This window comes from Falco peregrinus, chromosome 3, assembly GCF_023634155.1.
Source record: "Falco peregrinus isolate bFalPer1 chromosome 3, bFalPer1.pri, whole genome shotgun sequence".
Taxonomy (NCBI): Eukaryota; Metazoa; Chordata; class Aves; order Falconiformes; family Falconidae; genus Falco; species Falco peregrinus.
Genome location: NC_073723.1, coordinates 117,930,751 through 117,952,371, shown reverse-complemented (window position 1 = coordinate 117,952,371; position 21,621 = coordinate 117,930,751). Strand labels below are relative to the sequence as shown.

At 64.4% G+C, this 21,621-nt stretch overlaps 1 protein-coding gene across 3 annotated transcripts; it reads left to right on the top strand.

Annotated features, from left to right (window-relative positions):
• Positions 1-351: 351 nt before the first annotated feature.
• Positions 352-20,386, top strand: KCNQ4 (potassium voltage-gated channel subfamily Q member 4). Of its 3 annotated transcripts, XM_055800906.1 has the most exons (15): positions 352-654; positions 10,520-10,610; positions 11,325-11,451; positions 11,561-11,736; positions 11,819-11,944; positions 12,055-12,165; positions 12,324-12,419; positions 12,674-12,762; positions 14,070-14,225; positions 15,357-15,401; positions 16,973-17,190; positions 17,314-17,416; positions 17,706-17,837; positions 18,033-18,168; positions 18,284-20,386. In XM_055800906.1, the coding sequence occupies exons 1-15, from the start codon at positions 440-442 to the stop codon at positions 18,500-18,502; spliced, it is 2,040 nt and encodes a 679-aa protein (XP_055656881.1). In that variant the 5' UTR covers positions 352-439; the 3' UTR covers positions 18,503-20,386. The 3 variants fall into 3 exon arrangements, with proteins under 3 accessions (XP_055656881.1, XP_055656880.1, XP_055656879.1); XM_055800905.1 differs by lacking the exon at positions 14,070-14,225; XM_055800904.1 differs by lacking the exon at positions 15,357-15,401.
• Positions 20,387-21,621: the final 1,235 nt, after the last annotated feature.

Genomic DNA, 21,621 nt, shown 5'->3' with positions numbered 1-21,621 from the left:
GGTCCAGGATGCTCACCTGTGGGATGCTGCACACCCCGTGACCCGGGATGCTCGCCTGTGGGATGCTGCACAGCCCATGGTCCGGGCACTCTCTGCCCGCTGCTGTGCGCAGCGGGAGCTCCCGGTCCCCAGGGACCTGGTGGGGAAGACCCCCCGAGCCGGGCCGGGGGCTGACGGCGGGGCAGCCGGCACTCCTGCCCCTCCACCCCCCGGGGGCTGCTACGGGCGCGTGTGCGTGCCCGGCTCCCACCCCGGCGGAGCCCCGGGGGCGGGGGCCAGGTACGGCGGGGCGGGCCGGCCCCGGCGGGGCGGCGGCGGGGGAGGGCCCGGCGGCGGCGGCGGGCAGCTAAAGGCAGGTGGCAGCGGGGAGCGGGCCCGGGGGTCCCGCGGCGGCGGGGCCATGCGGCGGGCGGCGGAGCGCTGAGGGGGGCGCCGGGCCATGGCGGCGGCGCTGACGGCGGTGCGCACCGAGGGCGCGGAGCCGCCCGGCGGGACCCCCCCGCCCCGTCGCCGGGGGCTGCTGGCGGGGCCGCGTCCCGGGGCCGCCGCCCGCCCCGCCGGGCCGCCGCGCTGCTGCCGCCGCCGCCTGCAGAACTGCCTCTACAACGTGCTGGAGCGGCCCCGCGGGTGGGCCTTCGTCTACCACGTCTTCATGTGAGTACCGGGGGCGCGGGGGGCGGCTGCTCCGGGGGGCCCGGGGGGCCGGGCGGGGGCCGGGCGCTGCCGGTGCCCGCCGGAGCGGGGGGAGGGCGCGGGGAGCAGCGGGGACCCGCGGGGCAGCCCCCCTCGGGGCGAGCCCGGGCTCCACCGGGGAAGTTTCTCCCTGAGGGGTTGGCGGGGGGCGGTTGCGGCGGGGCCGGTCCCGGCAGCGGGGCCGGTGCGATAGGAGCAGCGCGTTGCGGGGGCGAGCGGCGGAGCCCGGGGCTGGCGACCGGCCCCGGGGGACTGGCGACCGGCGGGACCAGTGGCCGGCGAGTGGGGAGCCCCGGGGGGCTGGCGAGCGGCGGAGCCCGGGGCTGGCAAGTGACCCCGGGCGGCTGGCAAGCAGGGAGCTCCCATCTGGCGAGTGGCGGGGGGCTGGCGAGCGTCGGGGGCTGAGTCCGGTGGCGGATTCGCGCCAGGCTGCGGTGCGAGGAGGCTGAGCGTGTCCCCGGGGGATGGGACAGGGTCCCGGGGTGGCCCAGGGCCAGTGAGCCCTTGCCCAGGGCACCGGCAAGGAGCCTGGCACAGGACATGGCACAGCCCCTCACTGTGTGGGCCTGGGGTGCAGCGGGGGTCTCTGAGAGCCTGTGGGGAGCCCTGCAGGGGTGACGGGGACCCTATCCTGTGCTGTACATGTAGCAGTGGTGGGACGCAGCAGGAGTGCCAGCCCAGCACCCCCGGAGCCACACCTGGATGGGATGGGGGAAAGAAAGTGGGGAGTGGGTGTTCTTGTGCAAGCCGGCAGCTGTACCCTGGGAGCTGTGCCCGTTCCTGGGTCACGGCTGCTGTCGATGCCCAGCTCTACCACATCCCTCTCCAGCGATGGAGCTGGGGATGCTCCCAGGTGCATGTCTGCTCCCTGCCCTGGCTCACTGCGGTTCTCTAGGCAGCGCGGTGCTGCTCCGGCTCTCCTCGCCAGACCTGGGCATCCCATGGCTTCTGCAAAGCGGAAGCTTCTCCAAGACGTGCGGGCTCAGCTGGAGGCTGAGCTGCAGGGAGGGAGGGAGGCTCCGTGCTGGGGGGTTGTTCTGGGTACCCCAACCCAGGACCCCCACTCTGCTCCAGCTGTGCGGCTGGGACAGCTGGGACACCACCGCTCCCTGGCCGGCTGCAGCCATGGGGAAGGAGGTTCTTTTTTCTGCCCCGTGCGTGCCAGGCGTGTGCACCGTGCCCCACCGTGCTGGGAACAGACCCTCACCGAGAGCGTGAGCCAAAAACCTGCCTCTCTCTCCGCACTCGGGAGCGGTAATGCGGTGCTGAGTTGTTAGTGGGGTGTGTGAGCTAGAGCTCGTTAAGAGGCAGGAAAGTGGGTCTTGCCTAAGTTAGCACATTGAGGTGGCAGGATGAATTTGTCACTGGATAAGAGGGCACCTGAGCTCCCGGGGGAGCTGGGAGAGGAGCCCGAGGCCCATTTGTAACGCCTGCGACACCTCCGCAGTGTGCTTCGGCAATAATACCTACGCTGCAAATACTGCCCTCGAAAGAGCTTTTCCTGCAAGGAATTGGTGATGGCAGCCAAAACCTCCTGCTAGGGGAGGGGGATCAGGCTTTTTTGCATAGGCACTAGCCAGGCGCTGGAAGAGAGATGCCCCTACTCGTCCAACGGCTGAGACGCGTGCGCCCGAGTGTCCTCCACCAATTCTTCCTCCAGACCTGCGCACGTTTTGCCCCAGAAACAACCGCATCGGACCAAGCAGCTCCCCTTGCGGAGCCCACCGAGCCCCAGTTCCCTCCCCAGCTCTCAGGACCTGGGCTTTGCCCTGCGTGGGCAAGATGCACAGCAGTCGATAGCAGGAGCAAATCATCTTAATTAAGCGTTTAATGTTCGCTTGCTGGCTTAGTTTGACGGCTGAGGTGTGCTACAAGGCAGGCAGTCCTGCCAGGGACCCCCTGCATCCTGTGGGGAGATGCTGCAGTGGGTGCAAGGTGTGGATGGCTGTTCTGTGCGGACTTTCCTGTAAATATTGCGAATTTCTGGCTTCTTCCAAGTTGCGTTTGGTGGGTTTTATTTTGCTCTCCTGCAGCAGATGGGAGCCGCTAAGCTGTTGCAGTGCTGGGGTAGTGAAGTTCTTGGGGATGATTCATGTGCCTCAATACCTGAGGGGGTTTTAAAAAAAAAGAGGAGGAAGGTGTTACCCCTGTTTGGGGGGGAGATGGAGGCAGGGGGGAGATGGAGCCCATGACCCAAGGTTGGGGCAGTGCTGGTCACAGGACTGAGTCACGGCTGCGTGCTGCCTCCCCCTGAGCAGCCCTGGCTCTGAGACAGGGCTGAAAACTGCTAAAATGGAAATACCCGCTGAGAAGCGAGGCGCTTCCCTCCCCTGAGCAGTCGGTGTCGGGGAGCATGTAGCTGGGCTGAACTGATACCGTTTATTGGACAAGTTCAATCTCTTTCTGTCGGCAAATTTATCCCAAATAGCATCCTGCCCCCCACGCCTGCTCTGGGCTGGGCTGGTGCTGTTCCACCTTGCAGGATGCTTTGGTGGCTGCACCACTGACCCTGAGCCGTGCCAGGCATCTGCCTGCAGCCCTGCCCGATGGGCTGGGGGGGCTCGGGGCTGCCGCTGGGCTCTGCCAAGATCCCTCGAGCCCCCCGTGCTGGGTGTCCCTGCAGGATCCCGTGCTCCAGCTCCCGTTTGCAGGAAGGGGACGGTGTGAGGGTGGGTGCCTGTGTGGGTGTAAAGCTGGGGCTGAGCTGTGCGGTGGTGGCTGGCCGTCCCCGTCCTCTCCAACCCCGCGCTGACCGTGGCTGGGCCGTGGAGGCACGCGCTTGGGCTCAGCTGGCTCGCCGGGCTTGCAAAGCTCTGCCTTGCCCTCTTGAAATGAGAATTTCTAGCCCTGGAGCTTACAGAGCAAATCTGGGAGTGTGACCAGAGCGTTAACTTAAAGGCTTTAGAACCAGAAGGCAAAATAAATATTTCATTTTCCCATCTCCCCTTAAGCAAATGGGAAGGCTGCTGTCATACCCAGCTCCTGCTTTTTGTCGTGTGCAGCTGTCGGTGATAGCCGCGCTCTGGGCAGAGCTGCTGTGGGCTTCTGCCCTTGGCGTGGGCATCGCTGCCAGCCTGGCCCTGTGGCCACGTTCCCCGTCACCTGAGGGGTCTCCTGCAGCCTGGAGCTCCACCGGCCAGGCTCCCAGTTCCAGCTGTTCCCGGCTTCTTTGCGGCTTGTCCCTGCAGCCGGGCTCGCTGGCACCCTCTCCCCATCTGCCAGCCCCCCCGTCGCACATGGCCAGTGGCTCTCGGTGCTGCTGCCTCCATGGAAGCCGGGCTCCGGGACCTCGTGTCAGTGGTTATGGAGCTCCTGGGTGCGCCAGAAGCTCAGCTCGGCTCTTTTCCATTTCCTAGAGGAACGCTTTAATAAGGAACAGTCTGACCTGGAGCAAATTAGGGAAGACTGAGCTGACAGCACCGGTAGCATCCTACAACCCCCTCCCTGAACCAGCAGTCCCCGTGCCGGGCCAGCCAGCTGCCTCCCCTGCCTGCTGCCGTTGGCAGCACCCCGTTAGGTGCTGCTGAGGTTTTATTTGCCTTGTGAAAGTATCACACTCCACCTGCCTGGGGTGAGGCGGAGAGGGGAGTGCAGGGCTCGGGGGGGTGCCCATCCCTTGCCATGCGTTGGGTCCCCGTGTCCGTTGTGGGGGCAGAGGGGTGGCAGCTCCCGGCAGTGCCCCGCAGCAGCCCTGGCACTGGGTGAGCGATGCCAGGGACGGGCTCTCCCTGGCTCTGGCCAGGCGCCGCAGGGCCGTGGGAAATCCCTGCTGGCTCGGGGCAGCAGGATGCTGGGGGGGTGATGGGCACAGGGCAGTAGTTGGCGGGTCCCCCCCCATGCACCGGCCAGCTGCTGGCCAGGGACCAGGCTGCTGACAGCTGGGCTCTCCCGGCACTCCTCTGTGCTCAGGTCCTGTTCAGGTGGTGGGCAGGATGGCTCAGGACCCCTGCTGCATCCCGGCCCTGCTGTGGCGCAGGTGGCTCTCCTGTGCTCCCCGATCTCCCCGCATCCCTCCATCACCACTTGGCAAGCGGGAAAGCGCTTTCCCGGCCGTGCTGGGGTCAGCGCCTGCAGCAGCTCCAGCCCAAGCCCTGGCCATCCCACCGGGGCCATTCGATGGGCTGGAGCCCCGGAGGGTTTGCAGGGAAATTGCTTCATCCCCTGCATTACCCTTGCTTGGGAAAAACCTCTTCTATTAAGCTCCGGAGTCTTAATTTGCTGTCGCTGGCATCTCCCACAGGGGCTGGGGTGGCTTCCTATCTACATGGCCAGGATAAAAAGGGCCGGGGAGCCTGTGCCCGCTGGAGCCGTGCCCTTCGAGCAGGGGGGCTCTGCTCACGGGGCTGCCCCCCTCACCTTGCCCAGGCTTGAAACGGGAGCTGCATTTGGGGGAAATGCCAGTGGGAAGAGAAGCCGGCACAGCAGTTTCCCCAGTCTGATGTGGTGTCACCGGGGCATAAAATTAAGCAACTTTGGCGCAACATGAAACTGTACATTGATTTTTCTTTTTTTTTTTTTTTTTTTTTTTTTTTTTATCCTCCTCTCCTCTCTTGCTGGTCCCATTGGACCCCCACCCCAGCCCAGAGCAGGAGGTGCCAGTTTGAGTGCCTGAGACTGGCCAGCCCCGATGGTGAGGATGGGGGGAAGCCCCACTGCTGGGGGGTGCAGGGGTGATGCTCGGTCACCCTGGAGAGATTTCGGTTATTTGTTCCCTCCAAGCAGCAATCCTGGGGGCGAGGGCTGGAGTGGGGCCGAGTGAGCACCCAGACCTGTCCCCTCTGCCTGTGGGTGCTTCTGCCCCCCGTGCAACGCATTTGGGGTCTCAGCCTGCCTCAGCTTCTTGAGGCCACTTGTGTCCCTGTGCCCCAAAGATCCCTGGTCCCCCGGGGAGTCCCCAAGTGCTGGAGGGTGGGGACAGCCCTGATCCCTCTCCTGGGGTGCAAGGCCCATCGGGTCCATCTGAAAACACACTGGTTTTCTTTTCCCACTCCCTTAAGCCAGCTCTTTGCCAGATGATTCAAGAGCAAAACTATCTCGGCAGCTCCGTGTGAGCGTCTTGGCAGCCTCCGCAGGAGCCTTGTGACCGTGCTCCCCATGGGGACTGCGGGGCCAGGGTGCTGGGGGGCAGTGGGTGGCACGGGGGTGTGGGCACGTGCAGCACAAGGGTGATGGGTGATGCTGGCTGCAGGTTTTGGCTCCTGCTCACCGAAGCACAAAGCTGTTGGGGCCATCGGCTCCTGTGCGCTGCGGCATGTCATCTGGAGCTGCTGCAGTGGGTGCTGCTGGGTCCGTGCCATGGGTGCCACCGAGGAGGTGTGCAGCCTGCAGGCAGGCTCTTCATCCCAGCCCTGCTTTTAGCCTGTGCCAAGGTGCCGGGAACACCCTGTCCTGCCTTCATCCCCCCAGGACCCCCGGGTCTGAGGGCGAGGAGGGCTCTCACAGCAGCACCTTTCCTCTCCTGGTGCTGACAACCAGGTCGTGGCCGGGCTCTGAGCGCATGCTGGGGTCTGCGGTGCCGGTGGGGCTTGGCTGGCTCCTGGCTCCAGATCTGGTTTCCCTGACCATGGGGAAACGCTGGGTGCTTTTCTGCTTCTCTGCTCTTTTGCGCTGCGGGCAGAAGCACAGCGCGGGATGGACCCTGCCATGGTTACGGACGCAAACAGGCCCACTACACCCCGGTTATTTATATCCCCCGGAGCAGACAGGCTGCCTGCTCCACCTCTCCTAAAGGGTTGCTGGGGCGAGGGACAGGGGATTTATAAGACATGCTGTTTATACAGCTGCAGACAGCGCTCGAGGAGCTGAACCTCGCTGCTGGAGAGCGAAGCACTGTCCCCATCCCTGTCCCCATCCCCACCAGAGCTGGGCTTGGGCAGTTTTGGTCCAAACAGCCATTTCCCACGGTGGCACAGCTTGGGGGTACAGCCTGGCTGGGCACCCAGCGCTGCCCAGCGCCATGCTGGGGCCAGCCTTGGCAGGGGAAGGCAGCCGTGCCACTCGGCAGAGGCTGTTTGCTCGCTCGTCCCCTGGCTCAGCTGTTTATCGTACAGCGTGTGCTATTTTCCTTCCGCTGAGTTATTGCCGGACTGGCAGCGCAAGGCTGCGCCCCCAGCCTGGGGCTTCCTTGCAGGGGGAGCAAAGCGAGTGAGGGGCTAGCCCTGCCAGGGCACGGGGGTGCCCAGCGTCACCCCCACTTTGGACCCTGGACACCGGCTGCTTGCTGGGGCTGGGGGACGCAGCCACCCCACCGCGCGGGCTCTGAGCATCACTGTCCCGTCTGCTCTGGGATGCCGCGGCTTTGCCCGGGCTATACCGGGGTGCAGCCCGTTTGCCCAGGGGTGTTCAGGTGGGCACTGGGTGCTGTCTGGTGCCCCCTTGCCCAGCACCACTCCTCACTGACCTGGCCCCACTTTCCCCAAGCTCAGCAGCTTTCCCGGCTCACCTGTTCCTCCACCGGCACCGTGCTGCCGGTGCGGGCAGGAGCATATGGCAAAGTCCGCTCTAATGAAGATTAATGTGAGGAGATTTGCCTTCTCCGAGCCGGACCCCCCGCCGGGTTTTAATTATCATTTTGGGGAGGCGTGTTCCTGCGGGCAGGCTTTGCTTCTGGAGGGGTGAGAGCAGCCAGAGGGGTCCCGTCCCTGTGCCCAGGCTGCCAGTGGCACGTCCCCTCTGGCGCAGGGATGTGTGTAGGCAGCGAGGTGTGTGGGCCACGGTGGCAGCCCCTCGGGGAGGGGGCTGCCAGCTGGTGGGGGCTGGCGATGGCAAGTTTCTTGGGGAGAGCTGATGCACCAGCTCAGCAACAACAGCATCTGCTCCCTCCATCCTGCAGGACCCTGGTGCAGGGGAGCGGGGGGGGCAGCAAGGCTCCTGCCCCACCATCTCCGCCCAATCCCCATTTTCCCTGACAGCACTCCCCCCCCCCCCCCCTTTTTTTTTTATTGGCCCCACTTGGTGGGTGGGAAGCACAGTGATTTTGGGGGGAGTGCGCCGGTGGGGAGCCTGGCACTGCCAGCACCAGGCAGTGTGTGATGGAGGGTGGCTGAGCCCTTGGTGCGGGGCAGAGCTGCTGAGAGCAGTATTTGTGCCCCAGAGGGAGGACTGGGGCGGGGGGGGGGATGGCTGGATCCTGGCTGGTTGAGCTGCCTTCAGGCATCTGACCCTTTCCCTAAGCCGCTTAGGCACTGCCGGCAGCGGGACGGGGCATTTGCCCAAGGCTTTACAAGTTAATTCCTAGCAGGTGATGTGTTCCCAGAAAGTTTCTCTCCCAGCCAGCCCTATGGGGCCTCGCATGCCCATATCCTTCACCGAATCCTGTGGGATTCCTGGCGGGAGGCGTACCCACCCCAGGGGTGCAGGTTTCCATCGCCGCCCCAGTGGCACAGCTTTACTGACCAGCGACGTTGCTGGCGGTGCTGCTGTGGGGACGGGTGACGAGTGGGGCTCCGGCTGGGTGCAGAGGCACCGAGACTTGTTGCTGCTCGAGGCAGGGCCACCCACAGCGTGTCCCCACGGGAACAGTGTGTGCCCAGGCACCACAGATCCCCCTCCCTGCTCCTTGGACGGAGCGAGAGGCACAAATCTTAGCAGGCTGGGAGGTTTCTGCCTTCTCCTCTGCTTTGTGCTTCACTGCCCGTGTAATTGCCTGCTAAATCCTGATTGTATAATCTTTATTGCCGATGATGCACGAAGCAGAAGGGCTCTGCTCTGGGCTGCTCCACCAGGTCTTGTTTTGCTCCTCAGACCAAGGCTGTGGCCAGGGGGCCGGCGACCTGCTCGGTGCCTGCTCCGTACTGGTACGGGCAGGATGGGGGTACCGCTGTGCCCGGCTGTGCTGCCAGCTGTGCTGGAGGAGTTAATGGCAGAACTGCTGTGTTGGAGGAAAGGGGCTTGATTAATAATTCAGAGGGAGAAGGAACTGGCTCCAGCCTTCTGCCTCGAAGATGGGGAGTGCCTGGGAGAGGAGCATCATCCTCCGCAGCGAGGGCACGGCTGTGGCGAGGCTGCAGCACCCCCGGCCCCTTCATTCTTGTAGCTGGCATGTGGTGTGTGGCTCCGGTTCTCCCTTCTCCCTGCACTGGATCCAGCCCTTCTCCCGTTCCCTGGGGTTTCTCTGCCATCAGTCCCATGTCCAGTTTCCCCTCCCAGCAGTTTTGGGGAAGGGGACCTACCTGTACCCTTTAGGCTGGGTGCTATCTGCCTTGCCCCACTGTGGGACTTGGCAGTCCCCCCATGCCATGATCAGGGCTGCAGAGCCCCCAGCCCTACACAGCACAAACTGTGGGTTTGGTGGGTGGGTTCGGTGGGTGGGTTCGTGTGGCCCTGGGCCATGCTCAGCCTTGTGGGGACCCTCAGCTCCCCCCACCCCCAGCACTCAGGGTCTGTGCCGGGTGGTTCTGCAGAGGGCACAGAGCATCATCCCCTCTGCCCTGCATCACCCAGTGCCTCCCTGCGGGTCAGCTCTGGTTTCACTCCTCGGCCAGCCTGAACAGTCGGTTCGGCTGTACAGTTCTGCATCAGCCACAAGAAGAGACGGGAAAGTCCTTCCAAGCAGGTATCAGGCAGCATCTCCCAAGCTGAGCCCCCCCGGCTCTCTGGAGCATCACTGACAGGTCCCTCAGGCATTGCTCCCCATGGGGGGATGGTGCTGGGGGAGCCAGATGGGTGCCCACCAGCTCAGGGACAGGGTGCCTGGGCCACCTCGCTCACACTGCTGGCCTCAGCCTGGCTGCCCCTGTGGTGCCTCCCCGCGGCGCGGTGGGGCCGCAGTGCCCGTGGGGCTGTGGGTGCCCGGACCCCCTGTGCTGGTACAGAGCTGGCTCTGGCGGAGCAGTGGCCCTTTGCACACCATCACGTGGGCCAGTGGCACAAGCCCTCCGCTTTCCATTTTTAGAATCGCTGGATCAGGGGAAAAAATGTATTTTTGGAGTTTCATTTGCTTCAGCTTCTATTTTTTCCCCCCCCTCCTTATTTTAAATGGGCCAAAGCCCCTCGTGTTTTAATCCATCTCTGGGGACAAGTAGCCCCAGAGCATCTCCCTGTTAACTCTCCCCCGGGTCGGCTGTTCCCAGGTGGCCCCTGTGTCCCCAGCAGGTCCCCACGGTGGCGGTGATGCTGGGGACACTCAGGAGAAGTTCTGGTCCCCTTTCTGCAGCAGGAGCAGCACCCTGCTGCAGTATGGGACCCTCTGTCTCGCTCCCTGCCTTTAATTAGCAGTTGTTTTACCCGGGCAGAGGCTGCAGGGCTGCAGCAGAGCCTGGCACTGAGCCCCGTGGCCGCTGGAGCCTGGTCCTCCTCCTCAGTGCCTGTGGGCAGCCCGGGAACGTGCTGTGCCACCAGCCTGGGCTGGCACATGGGTGCCATGCGGGGCTGGTCCCCATCACTGAGGGGACCAGTGGGAGTGATGTGCCCTCTGGGCACGGGGCTTGGGGGGCAATATGTGACCCCGGGCCCTGCCTGAGGCTGGGCAGAAAGCCCAGAGGGATGTGCAGGGAACGGAGGGGTCCCACGTGGGCTCGGTGCCCCGGCCCAGGGAGGTGCTACCAGCGCTGGGCATCCCAGTGCCATGGGCAGCCTCGGGGCAGGCAGGCTCTGGGGACAGCCCTGCCCCCACACCCACGGGCAGCAGCTCCTGCGCTCCCACGCTGCTCCATGCCACCATCTAGGGGCAAAGTGTGTCCCCAGTGGCTCAGCCACAGCAGGCGGGGGTCAGGCTGCGAGTGGGAGACAGCACTGCAGGCTGGGCTCCCCCCCGGCTAGCCCCACTGCAGGCTGGGCTCCCCCCACAGCTAGCCCCAGTGCCCATGCCAGCACACTCTTGTTCCAGATTCCTCCTCGTCTTCAGCTGCCTGGTGCTGTCGGTCTTCTCCACCATCCAGGAGCACCAGAAACTGGCCAACGAGTGCCTCTTCATCCTGGTAAGCGGGGAGCAGGGCTGTTACTGGGACTCCCCCTCCCACATTACACCTTAAGAAACTCGGACAAGATAATGGGAAAAACCCTTCTGACCCCTTCCCCAGCCCAGATGTCACTATCGATGGTCGGTGTTAACGATGGCAGCCTCTCCAGCACCTTGGGGAGAAGCTTCAGGGTGGCCCCGCAGCTGCAGGTGTCCTCGTAGCACGGGGTGGCCCGTCACCGCAGCCACTGGAAAAGGCAGGGCAGGAGGGGCTAAAAAAGGCAACTTTCCCCCAAACTGTCAGAAACAGCTGATGCTGGAGTTCTTCCGAGTGATGGAGACTAATTTGGGAAGGTCCTTGTGACTTTCCCGCAAGTAAGCGGAACGGGGGCTTGTTTGTGCGAGAGGTAGGAGGACAATGCTGACGGCGGAGGAAAAGGACCCAGCTCGGTGTGAGCTTGGCACAGGTAGGAGAGCCGGGCTGCTCAGACAGGCTCGACGACTGTGGCTCCTGTCTCGCTGCCCTGATTCCCCCAGGATGGCTGACTTCAGCCAGGGCTGTGTTGGGGCGGTGGCCCTGGGGGGACACCATGCTCCCCCTTGCACCATCATCAGCACCAGAATGTCATGTCGCACCCCCACCCCAAAGCCGTCCACCCAGCTGAGTCCCCCACGCTGTCCTGCCCCTGCCCTCCCCACCTCACCCTCCTGCCCCTTCTCTCCCCCCCGGCAGGAGTTTGTCATGATCGTGGTGTTCGGCATGGAGTACATCATCCGCGTCTGGGCGGCCGGCTGCTGCTGCCGCTACCGGGGCTGGAGGGGACGCTTCCGCTTTGCCAGGAAACCCTTCTGCGTTATAGGTATGGGAGGGGGCGGTTGCGGGGAGCACGGAGATTGGGGACTTGCCGTGTCACCCATGCCGCAGATCTTAAAGAAAAGCCCATACCCCTCACCCTCGCTGTCCCCTAGATTTCATCGTCTTCATCGCTTCGGTGGCTGTCATCGCTGCCGGCACCCAGGGCAACATCTTCGCCACCTCGGCACTGCGCAGCATGCGCTTCCTGCAGATCCTGCGCATGGTGCGCATGGACCGTCGCGGCGGCACCTGGAAGCTGCTGGGCTCTGTTGTCTATGCCCACAGCAAGGTGAGGATGCGGGGTCCTGGCTTGGCCCCCCACCCCCTCCCCCTGCTCCCCAAAGCCCCTCTCACCCCCCGTGCCCCATCAGGAGCTCATCACCGCCTGGTACATTGGCTTCCTGGTGCTCATCTTCGCCTCCTTCCTTGTCTACCTGGCTGAGAAGGATGCCAATGCCCAGTTCGCCACCTACGCCGACTCCCTATGGTGGGGCACGGTAAGCTTGGCCACCGTGGCCCCCCAGCCCCGGGAGGGGACGAGGAGGGTGAGATGGGGCCACGGGGGGGGAGCTCCCTCCAGGCCTCTCCCTGCTCTGCCCCTGGGCAGGTCACCCTCACCACCATCGGCTACGGGGACAAGACACCGCAGACATGGCTGGGACGGATGCTGGCGGCTGGCTTCGCCCTGCTCGGCATCTCCTTCTTCGCACTGCCCGCCGTGAGTAGGACCCGGGAGGGTCTCCCTGCTCCTCCTGCCCTGTGGAAATGGGGGCAAAGGGGCCAAATCCACCCCTGTGGTGGGGCGGTCCTCGTCTCTGCTGGCTGGTGGTGGCAGTGTGGCCAGCACTCACAGACCCCGTCCCCTCCTGTCCCCAGGGCATCCTGGGCTCTGGCTTCGCCCTCAAAGTGCAAGAGCAGCATCGGCAGAAACACTTTGAGAAGAGACGGACTCCAGCAGCAAACCTGATCCAGGTAGTGCAGGGCTGGCGTGTCCTGCCCCATCCCTTCCCAGGGATGCTCCGCTGTCCCCCCTGCCTGCCTGCCCCTGCCTGCTGCGGGCAGGACCCAAACGCCTGACCCCACATCTGGCAGCTGGCTCCTTTGGGCCACACTCTGCCCATGGTGGCCAAGGGGGGTGGAGAGGGCCAGCGTGTGGGGGGGGTTGTCTTGCCTCCTGACCCCCCAGGGGCTAATCCTGATGTCTCCGGGCTCTCGCTGCCCTGCAGGCTGCCTGGCGCCTGTACTCGACGGACATCAGCCGTTCGTACCTGACAGCCACGTGGTGTTACTACGACAGCCTCCTGCCCGCCTTCAGGTAGGCAAGGTGCAGGCGAGGGCTGTGGGGGTCCAGGGGGGTCCTTGTGGGGCCCTGGGCTGACGAGCAGTCTGGGCAGCCCCTGCCATGGGGGTCCACGTGAAGCCGCTGAGGGCTCAGTGGGGTTGAGCATCCTGGATGCCCTGCTCAGCCCTGGGACGCTGGAGCGCCAGCACAGCATCTGCCAAAATGCCCAACACCCTCCTCCATCCTCACCATCACCCCAGCCCACAGCACCGGGCACCCATACCACCCTGTCCCCTCTCGCCCCATCCATAGCCTTCCTCCAGCACTGCCGCAGGGAAGAGGATGATGGTGCCACCAGCTGCAGGGACCTCGTGCCTGGGGCGATGGCACTGCAGCTGGCCAGGAGCCGGCTCTGAGCACGGTGGCAGGATGGACCCGGGCGGGGGGGGTCCAGTGGGGAGCCCCATGCCCCATCCCTGCAGCGCTTTCCCCTCCTGTGGCCTCTGGGATGTTGCCGCTACAGGTGGATCGAAGATTCTCGGAAGCTTTTCTGGATGCCTTGTTGGTTCCCATCACACCAGGGTTTGCCATGTGGTCCTCCTGCCGGTGGCGCGGTGTGCCACAGTCCCGCCCTCCTGCCTGCCTCTGCCTGCGTGTCCTGCCCCTGCTGCAGCCATGTCTTCCTTTGCAGTGACAAACTCATTGTTCTCTTTCACTCTTTATTTTTTCAAAGACAGGGCTCTTAACAGCGGGTCCCTCTGGTCCCTGGCTGAGGAGATCTGGCTGCTCATGTGTCACCGAGTGCAGTGCTGGGCTCCCCCAGCATGGGCATCGCGGGGGGGGGGGGCTCTGCCGACCCCTCCTGCTGTGCTAGGAGCCATCTCTCCTGCAGCAGGGAGCTGAGATAGGGCCAGGCTCCATCCCTGCTGGGTCTGAGCTTTCCCCTCCTGGCTGCTCCAGCTGTGCCCAGGCCCCCAGACCAGATGGTGGCAGGTCCCCCTGTCCCCACCCCGTGGCAAGGGTGGTTGTCCTGCCTGTCCCTGGCCTGACCCATCCTTCCCAGCACGGTCTAACCCCTCTACTGGTGGCCAGCTTCTGTGGGACCCTTTCCCAGCACCGCGGCCCCCAGCACCATCACTCCCGGGTGTCAGCAGCACCCGCTGCCGGCAGCGCTGGCTGGAGCTGTTAAGCTGTCTTTTGAAAGAAACCTGCTGGTTTTTCCTTCTTGTTTTGCTTTGGTTGCACAGAGGAGGACACAGCTCTGCTCAGCCTTGGTTTGCTCATCTCATTTGCTTTGGAAAGCTTAATTTATCCATGTTTTTATTTAACCCCAACCTCAGAGAGCTGGTCCTAATGTTTGAGCATTTACACCGAGTCCGCAACGGAGGATTTAGGAATTCAGAGGTGAAAAAATTGCCTGACGGAGCCCCACCGCCTTATCACTCCTTCACCCCTGGCCAGAAAAGCATCAGCCCCGCCGCTTGTTCAGGGGAAAGGTAGGAGGGTGCAGCCCCACAGCCCCACATTCTCCCTCCTCTCTGTCCTCTCTCTGCTCATCTGTGTCCACCTGCGATGCCACCGTGGTGCCCGTCACCACCAGACTGGACCCCAGTGGGGCAGCCCCCAGCTCCTCTCCCCACTCAGCACTGTGCCAGGGCGCTGATCCTGCTCTGCTGCTGGCTGCTGGCCCGCCTGGTCCCTGTGGACGGATTCTGGTCTGTGGTACCATCCTGAAGCCTCTTGCAACATGCAGCTCCACCTCGCTGCCCTTTTTGATGCGGCCACAGCGCCGGGACCTTGCCTGGGGTAGCCAAGCATGGCTGAAAGTGGCCCTGCAAAAGCAGCGCTGCAAGCCCGGTGGGGCTGGAGCTGTGTGGCCCTGCTGGAGAGCCAGGCAAGGAGCAAAACCCAGTTCCTGCACTCTGAGACAGGCTTCCCGTGCCTGCAGTGGGAAGTGGAGATGCTGAGCTGCCCAAGTGCCAACGAGAAGAGACAAGAGGGTTCGAGGCTGCTGTGCCGCTGGCGGCAGCTGCTCTGCACCACGTCCCCGGTCCCTCTGGCTGAAGAGCATCCTGGAGATGCCAGCATGCCACCACACACAGCTGCTGGTCTGCTGCCCAGGGGCCCCAGCGTCAGGGTTAGGTGGGGAGTGGCGGCACTGCTGCTCCGGGGCATCGTGCCTCAGTTTCCCCTGTGATGCCGGAGAAGGGGCTGCAGGAGGTCTGGCGCTGCGAGGGGATGTGCCGAGCCGTGGGGCTGCGGCTGCCCTGCTGCGGGCGCGAGGCTAAGGGGGACCTGCTCCCCCCACCAGCCCCGAGGTGAGTATGAGCCTGGGGGGCTCCTCCCTGCAGCAGCACCAGCCTGGGCTTGGTTTCCTGGTAAACAGCCAGGAGCTGGCAGGGGAGGGACTGCAACCCCCTGTCCATCCCACCCTGATGGGGAGCCTGAGCCTCCCCTCATCTTCTCCACAAGCATCAGCTCTCATAACATCTCATCTTCTCTCTCTTCTCCCTTCTCCTGCTCACCCTCCTCCTCTCCATCCCTCCAACCTACCTCCTGCTCACCCTCCTCCTTTCCATCCTTCCAACCTACCCCCAAACCTTCTGTGCCCCCCATTCACCCCCAAGCTGGAAGGAGGAGGACGTACCACCCCACAAGTGCTTACGCCTCAGGTAACGTTCGCCCCCGGCAGTGGCCGCAGCGAGCGGGCAGGGGCCGGGGGTCTGCAGAGCACACAGCTGCTGGGCACTGTGCCATCACCAAATTGCTTTTTCCGGAGCTCCATCGCTGAGAAACCGGACTTCCCTCCACAGGGCAGGTGTTAGTGTTTATGCAGGACCTACACAAACAACTTTACTTGTGCTTTTTGCCTCCACAGCGAAAGTGGGGACTGTGGCCAGGGCTGGTGCAGCGGGAGATGCTCACCGGCCGCGGGCAGGGACCCTGCACCCATGCACGGGGGTGTGGGCATGCCCGGGGGGTCGGGGACATGGTGGCCCGGGATGCTCCTCTCCCTCCCAGCCATGGGCTAACTCTCGTTTTCTCCTGTGTCTCTGCCCTGACCCTCCAGCCCGATCTTTAGTGGTAAGAGGAGGCTCTTGCGGATGTGGGGCACGTGGAGACGGAGGTACTGCGTCCTGGCCGCCTGCCTGTCCCTGCCTGCTGCCTGTGGGGCAGAGGGGGTGAAGGCTGGAGGGTGATCCTCCCACAGGGCAAGGGGGTCCGCATGGCCTGGGCTGAGCCAGCTGTCCCCTGCCTCAGTTTCCCCCTCTGTGCAGCATGGATGAGCCCAGCCCGCTGGCCGTGCTAGGCTTGGCAAATCCAACAACGGCAAACCGAGGCACCTGGATAAACCCCATCCCATGTCTGTCCTGCAGCCTGATCCCCTGGGATGCAGCCCTCCCCGTCCTGGTGCCTGCTGCAGGGGCTTGTGGCAGCCCTGCCTGCCCGGGACCCCCTCACCTGGTGCCCTGCCTGTGCCCCTGCCTTGCCCTGTGACTCCCTGCCCAGGAAAGCTGGGGGGTCCCCCCAGCACTGGGGGCTCGGGGACCCTATTGTGCATCAGGTGTGGGGTTTGCTCCGTGTCCTCTGCCGCTTCGGCTTCCTCTGCTTGTGGTGCTGTGTGTCTGCTTGGCCTCCTTGCGTGTCCCGGGGATGCTGTGGCCCCACGTCAGGCAGCACCAAATGGTGGGTTTGTGTAGGTCCTACATAAACGATGCCTGTTGTTTCCCCCTCCAACCCAGTGGAGCAGCTGGTGTCAGGAGCAGAGCTTGTGTTAGGGCAGGAGGGGGGCTGCTCTGTGAGCCTGAGTTAGGTGGTGCAGCCTGGAGGAGGAGGAGGAGGATGAAGGGACCTGTCTGAGTGCCCCAGGATGCCCCATGTTCCCTGTGGGGCCAGTGGTTGCTGTGCCGGTGGCTCTACCCTGTGTCCTCCCTGCCGCCGTACCTGCCTCCCTGCTCTCCTTGTCTGTCTCCTCTTTTCTCTGCCCTTAGGGGGTGGGGGAAAGATGTTTAAAGGAGTAACCCCAGAGCTGCTCCTGCAGGGGCTCGTGGTACCGCCTGCTGCTGGCCTGGCTCATGCCCGTTGCATGCCAGTGGCTCTCCGTGAGCTCGGCACAGCCAGCCCCGTCCTCATCCCCACTGCGGTGGGCACAGTGTGTGCCCGCGCTGGGGGTCTGCTCCCTGCCCTGTCCCCCCCAGAGCCTGCTTGCCTCTGATGCTGCCCACCCTGCTCTCCCGCACAGCAACAAGATGGGCATCAAGGAGCGCATCCGGCTGAGCAGCTCGCAGCGGCAGGGCAGCCGGGGCCGGCAGCACCTGGGCCCCCCCCTGCACCGCTCCCCCAGCACCGAGGACATCCCCGAGGCCTCCAGCCCCACCAAGGTGCAGAAGAGCTGGAGCTTCAATGACCGGACCCGCTTCCGCGCATCCCTGAGGCTCAAGCCACGGACCCCGGTTGAAGGTAAGCCCTGTCGGCGGGGTCTGGGTCTGGCTGGGGGGTCATGCTGGGGGGCTGCAGGTGTTTTGCAGGGCACGGGGGGACAGCCCTCAGTCTCTGCCACCTACCCACTCTTGGCACCCACAGCTGACTGCCCGCTGGAGGACAGTGGTGAGGAGAAGAGTTCCCACTGTGACCTGACCTTTGAGGACATCATGCCACCGGTGAAGACCCTAATCCGAGCTGTCAGGTGAGATCATCCCCTCCTGCATCCCCCAGCATACATCCTGCCATCCCCAGCTCCTCTGCAGCTCTTGGCCCTTGGGGATGAGTGGATGTGTCTGGAGAGCCCCAGTCCAGCCCATGGTGGTGGCCGAGCCAGGCAGGGAGAAGGGACAGCTCCTGGGTCAGCCACCCATGGGGACAGTGATCCGGACCCTGGTGCTTTGCACGCACCCCCTGCTCACCCTGCGGGTGCATAGCCCCCTGGGCACCCCGGTCTTCCCAGTGCCCTGCAGCCAGCCCAGGTGTCCCTGCAGGATCTTGAAGTTCCTGGTGGCCAAGAGGAAGTTCAAGGAGACCTTGCGACCCTACGATGTCAAGGATGTCATTGAGCAGTACTCAGCTGGCCACCTGGACATGCTGGGCAGGATCAAGAGCCTGCAGACACGGTGAGCTGCGCTGATGGTGATGGGGGGCTCTGGGCCACCCTGGGTCTTCCACTGCTAGCCATGCCTATGGGGACGGGTGCTGGCCCATCACGATGGGTGGGACACGTTCCCAGAGCCCCGTCCCCATCCCTTGTGGTCTCACACGCTGTCTGGTCCACTGGGAGTGACAGGTTGTGTCCCTTCCCTCCCTGCCAGCGTGGACCAGATCGTGGGCAGGGGGGCCCTGACTGTGGACAGGAAGATACGGGAGAAGGGGGAGAAGCCGGCGCTGGAGACAGAGCTGGTGGACGAGCTCAGCATGATGGGGCGTGTGGTCAAAGTGGAGAGGCAGGTCAGGAGGGGACGGCCCTCGGGGAGCGTGTCACTGTCCCATCTGCGGGATGGGGGAGCGGGGACCCCCGGGTCCCGGGGGGGGGGGACCCGCTCAGCCCTGCCCGCCATTGCAGGTGCAGTCCATCGAGCACAAGCTGGACCTGCTGCTCGGGCTCTACTCCCAGTGCCTCCGCAAGGGCTCCACAAACTCCTTCAGCCTGGCTGCCGTGCAGGTGCCGCCCTGTGAGCCCGACATCACCTCCGACTACCACAGCCCCGTGGACCACGAGGACATCTCGGTCTCTGCCCAGACCCTCAACATCTCCAGGTCGGCCAGCGCCAACATGGACTGAGTGGGGAGGCAGCGGGACGGATCCTGCCAGCGTGCAGCCGGTGGGACGGGATGCTGGGATGGGGGGGGGGCAGCAGGGCATCACCCAGCCCTGTCTAGCCACGTCCTTCACCGTGTTACTTGAACCAAGTCTTCCTTTGTGGGGGGCACGGCTGCAGCGAAATGCCAGCTCTGGGGCTGGGGTGGGAGCCCGTGGCACTGCGGCATGGCCAGACCATGCTCCTGCCCTTCCGGGGGGGTGAGAGCCCCCCAATTCCTGGGGCCTTGCGTGCTCCCCAGCCATGGTGGGGATGCTCCAGGCTGGCCCCATCCCCTGGGGTTTGGGTCGTACCCCCAGCCCCAGCCCTCAGGACCTGTCCAGCTCCCCAGTGGGGTCCTGCCTGGTCCCCCGGAGCCGAGCCGGGGCCACCGCCAGCTATGCAAGGCTCCATCTCCCCTCCGCTGCCAGTGCCGAGCAGGGGCATTGGGGCATGACCCAGTGCGGTTTCAGCTGCAGCACTGGGTCAGGGCAGCGGCAGGCGCCCCCCAGGCTGGGGAGTGGGGGGGTCTGTCCCCCCTCACCGTCCTCTGCCTGGGTTTTTTCCCTGCTCGCAGCGCTGCTGCTGCACCTGCACTTCTAGAAGCACAGCAGAGCCTTCTGCCTGCCCGTGCATGCTCCCAGGGCAATATATATATAGAATATATATATATATTTATGCAATAATGTCTTAATATGCAACACCCCCGGGAAGAGCAACCCGTGGGGACTTAGGCAATAAGCAAACCCCCCTACCAGCACCGAGGGCTGGATCCTGCTGCCCGTGGGGGCCCACCTGGGTGCCCTGGGAGCTTGGGGCTGGGTGACAAACCTCTGCACGAGGGTGGCCCAGGGGCTGGGCTGGGGCTGTGGAGGAGGGAGGGATGCAGGCACGGGCAATGGGGACAGCGGTCCCCAAGGTGCATCCCTCTTGTGTCCCAGGCTCCGCTTTTGCTTAGAGGATTTCTTCCCTGCTGGGTCCTGTGGTGCTCAGTTTGTCCCTCCCCATCTCCCCATCCCCTCTCTGGTCCAGGGAGCACGGGCCGGGCTTGAGGGAGTGACTGCCCGGTGGGGACGGACTGGTGTTGGCCATGCCTGATTGCATGCCACTTGCAGCAGAGCCATGGCAGCTCCTGTGCTGTCCCACTCCCCTTCACTGCCCCAACCCCAGCCCTGCAACTGGTTTCCAGTCCCACAGCGCTGGGCTGAGCCAGGCTGGAAGCAACTGTGGTAGTGCCAAAGTTTGCTGAGCTGGGGCTGGCTCCTGCTCCCGCACAGCCGGGGGTCCTGGGGGTCCCGGTGCCCTGTGGGGCTTGGCGGTGACACCTGCATCGTCACAGCCCCGGGATCTGACCTGGGCTGGCAGGGACCCACCGATCCCCTCACTGCCAGTGCAGCCCCTCTCTGGGCTTCGGATCGTGGGATTTGCAACCCCCTTTCCCAAGCCCCCCTGTGCCTCTGCTCCTGGCAGCGGGTACCCCCAGTCGTGCTCGTTTTTCTTGCCTCGTTAGTGCATGTGGCCAGCGCGGGCCATGCCGGAGCCGCTTGCAGCCTCCCTGCTGCTCCTGCACCACCCTGGTCCCCTCTCCTCGCCCCAGGGGTGCCTGCCCCCCCCGGCTCGGCCGTGGGGCAGCAAGGGGATGGCTGGGTGCCGTGGGTGGGCAGGTGGTGGGTTGGTGTGTGGGTGCCGTGGGTGCCCGGCTGTGGGGCGAGGGTGCATGCGACAGCTTTGCCCGCAGCCACGCACAAGAACTAACCCATAGGACCCTCCCCGGAGCTGGCTGGTCCCCGCAGACCTGCCCAGCCAGCGTTAGTTACCTCACTTGATTAAATTATTAACTTATTTGTTTCATTAAAATTTGGAGTAGAGGCTGCCTGCCTGCCTGCTGTCTCTCTCCCGGCTCTCCCGAGAGGTGGCACTCCAGCCCTGCCGCTGGCCAGGGGACATGGGCGTCCGGCCAGGGGACATGGGCGTCCGGCCACCTCCCTGTGTGTGTCCCCCTCAGGCTCCCCTTGAGCCATAGCAGCCCCCCAGAATGTGAGCAGGACCCCAGCTCTGGCTCGATTGCCCTCCCCAGCCTGGGGGCTTCAGGCCTGATGCCACTGCGGAGGGGCCCGTGCCCTGCTTTTAGAGCCCAGGGCTGGCAGGGGGGAGGGGGGTGTCATGTCCCATCTGCTTCTTCAGAAGTGTCACGATGTGTCCCCAAACGGGGATGACACTGTGATGGTCCCAGGGCCATCCGAGGGGAGGGGAGGCTGTGAGCCCCCTTCCCCAAGAGACCACAACCCCCTCAAGGGACAGTAAAGCCTTCACCCCATCCCTGCTTGCTGGCACCCCATGGGGACACGTCCCCCAGTCTGCAAACATCAGGGGGGTGTGGGGGGGGGCCCTTTCCGCGCCGCCCTGCCTGGTGCTGGCTGAGGAGGAAGCCAGGGCTCACCGCAGGTCAGTCCCTGCCTTTCCTGGCTGCATCTTGCCAGCAAACCGGCTCCTGGCTCTTCCCGGAGCTCCGGGCTCTGCCGGGCCAGCACGCCACTGCCCAGCTGCACCGGCCCCACTGCCTCCAGAATTGTCCCAGCCTGCTGGGACGGGGGTCTTGGGGTGACTCCAGTCCCTCGGCCCCACTGATTGCCTGGCATGTGATTCCTGGGGAACCTCAGCTGCCCCCAGTGCCAAGCACATCCAGCTTGGATATGGTCCCAGGGCTGCTTTGAAGGGGGAGCCAGGACACGGCAGCACCCGGAAAGCCGCGCATGGGTGAGCTGTGCCATCACAGTGCTGCCCCAGCTCTCCCAGCCGGCCGGGCAGACTTCCAGGGTGGGTTTGGAGGATGCATCTCTGCAACAGCGGTGTCTTCACCTTGCCACGGGGTTGCACATCACCGGGGGTGCTCCCTCTGCACCCCACCAGGATGGCGGCATGGTGCAATGGGTGCAGCTCAGTAGAACCTGTGCGTGGGGCATCCAGGGACAGTCCACCAGGCTCCGGGCTCTTCCCATGACTCCGTGCAGTAGGACCTGGGTGCTGGGAACTGTTCCCCCCCCAGCAGAGCAGCCGTAGGCAGCAGTGGCAAGGGCAGGGCAGGCATGCGTGCCAGCCCCTG

Bases quoted from the DNA above. Each gene is read 5' to 3' on its own strand.
- KCNQ4 (XM_055800906.1), top strand. From the start codon at position 440: ATGGCGGCGGCGCTGACGGCGGTGCGCACCGAGGGCGCGGAGCCGCCC. The intron at 14,226-15,356 runs GTAGGAGGGTGC...TTCACCCCCAAG, and splicing joins GCCGCTTGTTCAGGGGAAAG to CTGGAAGGAGGAGGACGTAC. The intron at 17,838-18,032 runs GTGAGCTGCGCT...CCTCCCTGCCAG, and splicing joins ATCAAGAGCCTGCAGACACG to CGTGGACCAGATCGTGGGCA.